Source organism: Geospiza fortis, unplaced genomic scaffold (assembly GCF_000277835.1).
Source record: "Geospiza fortis unplaced genomic scaffold, GeoFor_1.0 scaffold49, whole genome shotgun sequence".
NCBI classification, from domain to species: Eukaryota; Metazoa; Chordata; class Aves; order Passeriformes; family Thraupidae; genus Geospiza; species Geospiza fortis.
In genome coordinates, this window is record NW_005054378.1 from 247,240 (window position 1) to 251,723 (window position 4,484).

General features: G+C 47.1%; 1 protein-coding gene across 1 annotated transcript in view; it reads right to left on the minus strand.

Annotated features, from left to right (window-relative positions):
• Window positions 1-4,484, minus strand: part of UBE2R2 (ubiquitin conjugating enzyme E2 R2) — a 12,020-nt gene that overhangs the window by 5,250 nt on the left and 2,286 nt on the right. The window contains exon 3 of the mRNA XM_014308638.2: window positions 2,666-2,763. Within this exon, the coding sequence (XP_014164113.2) occupies window positions 2,666-2,763 (98 nt within the window). The remainder of the gene's footprint in view (window positions 1-2,665; window positions 2,764-4,484) is intronic.

Sequence of the window (4,484 nt, forward strand, 5' to 3'; positions counted from 1 at the left end):
AAAATTCTGTGTCCAGAGAAGAATGGAGTGAGAACACATAAGAGGAACAACCCTGCAGACAGCCAGGGCAGCGCAGGAGGGGCAGGAGCTACTCCAGGTATTGGAGCAGAGATTCCCCTGCAGCCTGTGGTCAAGACAATGGTGAGGCAGCTGTGCCCCTGCAGCCCAGGGAGGGCACTGGGGGGCAGAGATCCACCTGCAGCCTCTGGGGAGCCCAGGCTGGAGCAGGGGGATGCCTGAGAGGAGGCTGTGATCCTGTGGGAGACCCATGGAGAGAGTAGCTCTCACTGGAGCAGCTTGTCCTTAAAGGACTGCATCCAGTGGAAGTGTGACCCATGCCGCAGCAGTCTGGGGAAAACTACTGCCCATGGGGTGGACTCATGCTGGCAGAGTTAATGCAGAACTGGCATGCTATGGGAGGGACCCCATCTCTAATTCTAGCCTGTTTTGTCCATGATGGTGTTTGGTGAGTGACGCCTCCTGGTACTTACCTGCTGCAGAAGAACATCAGAACAACAAACAGGTAGGTAAGGCTGTGAAGATTGGAATAGCTCAGGGAGACTAAGGCTGGGAACAAAAGGGTGAGCTATTTCTAGCCCCAGGCCACTTCAGGATATCTAGGAAGGGGTGCAATACACAGATGGGCTCATGATTGAGGGGTGGACCTGGCCACAGAGGCCATCACACAGGTTATCCACAAATGTGAAAGATGTGCTGCCATCAAGGGAGCCACACGAGTGAAATATCCCTGGAATAGAGGGCAGTGGCTGGGTTTCCAGTGTGGTGAGGCCTGGCAAATAGATTACACTGGGCCACACACATGCCAAGGCAAGAGTTATACACTCACTGTGTCAGAGGCAACAACTAGCTGGAAATGTACCCAGTAAACCATGCCGCTGTTTGGAACACAATCTCAGGTCTTGAGAGATTCTGTGGTGACATGGTACCCCAGAGAGAACTGAATCAGGCAATGGGACTAATTTTCAAAATAATCTCATAAACTTGAAAGCAAAGAAACACTGAGAGAATATATCACATCCCTTACCACCCACAAGCCTCTGGAAAGACTCAGAAATGCTGAAGACTGTTAAGAATTTTAGGTAATGGGACATGGAAGCACTGGGATGCAAAAGAAGCCACTTGGCTGGTCAATGCTAGGGTATCTGCTAACTGCACTGATCCTGCCCAAACTGAGCCCACAGACACTGTGGGAGGAGATAAGGTCCCTGCACTACACACAGGAAAGTGCCGGGGAAATCAGAATGGATTCTTCTCCCATGGGAAAAGGCAAACACATTGGTGGGTTTGTCTTTACCCAAGGACCTGGGTGTACTTGGCAGGTAATGTGGAAGGATGGGGAGACCCAGTGTGTACCTCAAGGGGATTTAACCCTGGGGGAAAAACAAACAGTGTGAGTTTTATGTCACAAGAAGTAAAGGAACAGGAACAACATGACCTGACAAAGAATGAATTTTGTGAGGAGCAAGGAGAATGTGATGATGATGTGAGCCAGGCTGGTGACCAATGATCAAGTGTGCTGCTTCTGTCCTGACCACCCACCCGGATGGGGTAGAGCACAAGTCATGGATCTGGAGGGGTGGAGGAAGCCATGAAACAGGAGAATAATATCCATCTGTGAAAGGGCAGGTTAATGAAAATGTATGTTTGGTACAGAGATGGTTCAAGGATGTAGTTTGGGGTGCATGTGTGGGTTAGAAGGGATTCCAGTAATGATAAAGAAATAGAGGGGAACAGTTGGAAGATAAATATGTTATGTAGGATCTAAACAAATGGTATGGAATTAAAAGTGGAGACTGTGTTGAGTTTGCTGAGCTGTAGCTCATTTTCCCTTAGCAGCCCCCAGTGCTTTCTATCCATAGTTAGACAGGTATGATAACACACAATTGTTTTGGCTACTGCTGAGCTGTGCTGGCACAGCATCATCTGTCTCCAACATTCCCCACTCCCCCATCAAGGGGCTGAGAGGTGGCAAGATCCTAAGATGGGACACAACCAGGCCAGCTGGTCCAACTTAACCAAAGGGATATTCCATACCATATAACATCAGCTCAGACACGAAAGCTAAGTGAGAGAGGAGGAATGGAGGACATTTGTTATAACAGTGTTTGCCTTCTGGAGCAACTGCTACATGCACTGAAGCCCTGCTTCCCAGGAAGTGGCTGAATGTTGCTCACCAATGGTAAGGAGAGATTAATTTTTCTTCCCTTTTGCGGATGTGCACAAGATTTTGCTATTGCTTTAGTCAACTGCCTTATCTCAAAGATGGAAGTTGTTTTCTGTGTTGTTTTTCTCTCCCCTGTCCCACAGGGAAGGGGAGTAATAGAGCAGTTTGGCATGCACCTGGAACCCATTACACACACTTTTCCACTAGTGGTACTTCGAAGAAGATAACAGTGACTGAGATAGGCTTCAACATTTGAGATAATTTGCCTTCAGAGTATGAAACCCTTTGAATAGGACAGAAGGCTCTGCACTGTCAGCCCAGTATGTTCAGACAGACTGGTATGTCTGGTTCCCACTTGATTCAAGCCCAAAGCCCCACAAAACCTTAAATTCCCTCCCAAACCTCTCCCACCATAGCCCTTAGGTCTTGTAGAGATGGCAGGTCTTTGAGGTCACCACTGCACAACATATTCACAGTTACCTGACATTTTGGGTAGGGTTCCACCTCTCTGATGGTAGCTCTCCACTTTGTGGGTCATCTACAGGTGGGTGAAGAATTGAAATACATACATCTCCATTCTGCAAGACAGAAAAAAGCACTGAGAATAGCTTGGCTGGAGGCTGAGGCCTGATGACTCAAATCCACCACTCAGACTGTCTTCTGATCAGTTTAACCTTGTTGATATGAACATCCAAGTGCCAGCAAAAACCAACAAGGGCTGGAAATGGTTCTGAATTCTTCCAAGGGCTAGCCTGCAAACTGGCAAAAAAACCCAATATAAAATCAAGAGGTTTAAAGAATGTACTGAAGTAAGCAAAAATAGTAATAATGTAACATAAAACTAGATTGGTCTCCAGATAGCAGGTACTACTATCACAGTGACATAAGGTTTAATCACAGGAGACCCCAAGTAGGGTTAAAGAAAATTTGTGTTCCCACTGGTAGCTTGAGCTAGCTACAGAAAATTTTTGAATTGAAGAGTTTAATCACCATCTACTAGCTCAGGTATGAAAACATTATGTCTCCCAGGACACAAGGACCTTGAACAGATGGTGTGGGGCAGGCTTACACAACTCCCCTAGGACACAGCTGTTCAAAATACCAGATGAAAAAGCAGGAGATGCTTACTGAAGGTTTCACTGAAAATCCCTTTCAGCATGCAAAAGGAAGAATATTCTGGCAGCATATGGAAGCCATACAGCCACATAATCCTCAATATGTTCTACTCACCAGTCTTATGGCCTGAATATAGATTTAAAGCTCTATAATGCCTATTTAGGAAAGCTGTCAACCCAATTCTCCATCAGCAACAGCACTCTGACACAACTGCTTTGTAGGAGGGCTGGAGCAGTATCCACCCCAGCTGATACCCTCCACTGAGGCAGACTCCAGGGACTCACCAGTACCTTACTGCAGGATGGGGTGAAGGTGCAGATGAGGTCTGAGGCTGGCCAGCAGATATTGGCCTCTCCAGGCCCCATGGGCTTTGCAGCCAGCTGTGGGGCAGCACTCATGCTGTCCCGTGTCACCCTAGTCCAGGGCACAGACTGATGACAGGATCGGCTCTGTTCAGGACTCCAGGCTGGAAGCTGCCCACACACCTGGTCTCACATTCTTCCAACACTGCTCAGAGCACAGAGCAGGGCTGCTCACAGCAACAGCATCTGTGCCTTTGAGCCCAGGCCAGTGATCACAGCTACAGAAAGCAGCAGCTCACCTGGGGGGTTGTGGTCTGCATCCAGATTTCAGTGGTGCACTATTCATGCCAGGTATGCTAACCTAGCAGGCCCTTGTCACTTTGAAGCAGGTTTTAGTCAAGAACACAGCAAGGCAGCACCTGGAGCTGCTGAATTCCAAAGCACATACTTACATTGCTGGAACAGTTGACTTTAAGAAGGCAGTTTCCCTTTTAGAACCCCAATGGGCTTGTGAAATCTTGAACTTTTTTTAGTATCACTCCAAGCTGAAGTTAACTTTATTAATATTAGATTATGCTCAGTCTACTCTGCTATCACTAATAATTTCCATTAGTTTTTCCTTTAACCTTTTCCTGGAAGAATGCAATGCTAGTGGCCAGAGGAAGTATCTCAGTAATTGGGAAAAGTTCCTGAAGCAATCAGATCAGCAGCATGGGGACAAGCAGATATTCGGCAAAATGAAGATAGAGGGAAGCAACGATGTGAGAAGTTTTTGTCTTGCCACAATCAGCGTTACATGTTTGAGAACTGCACTATCATTAAGAATCTGGACAGGTAAAGGTTTAATGGGGCCTGATGAGGTCAGCACAAAGTTCTAGAGA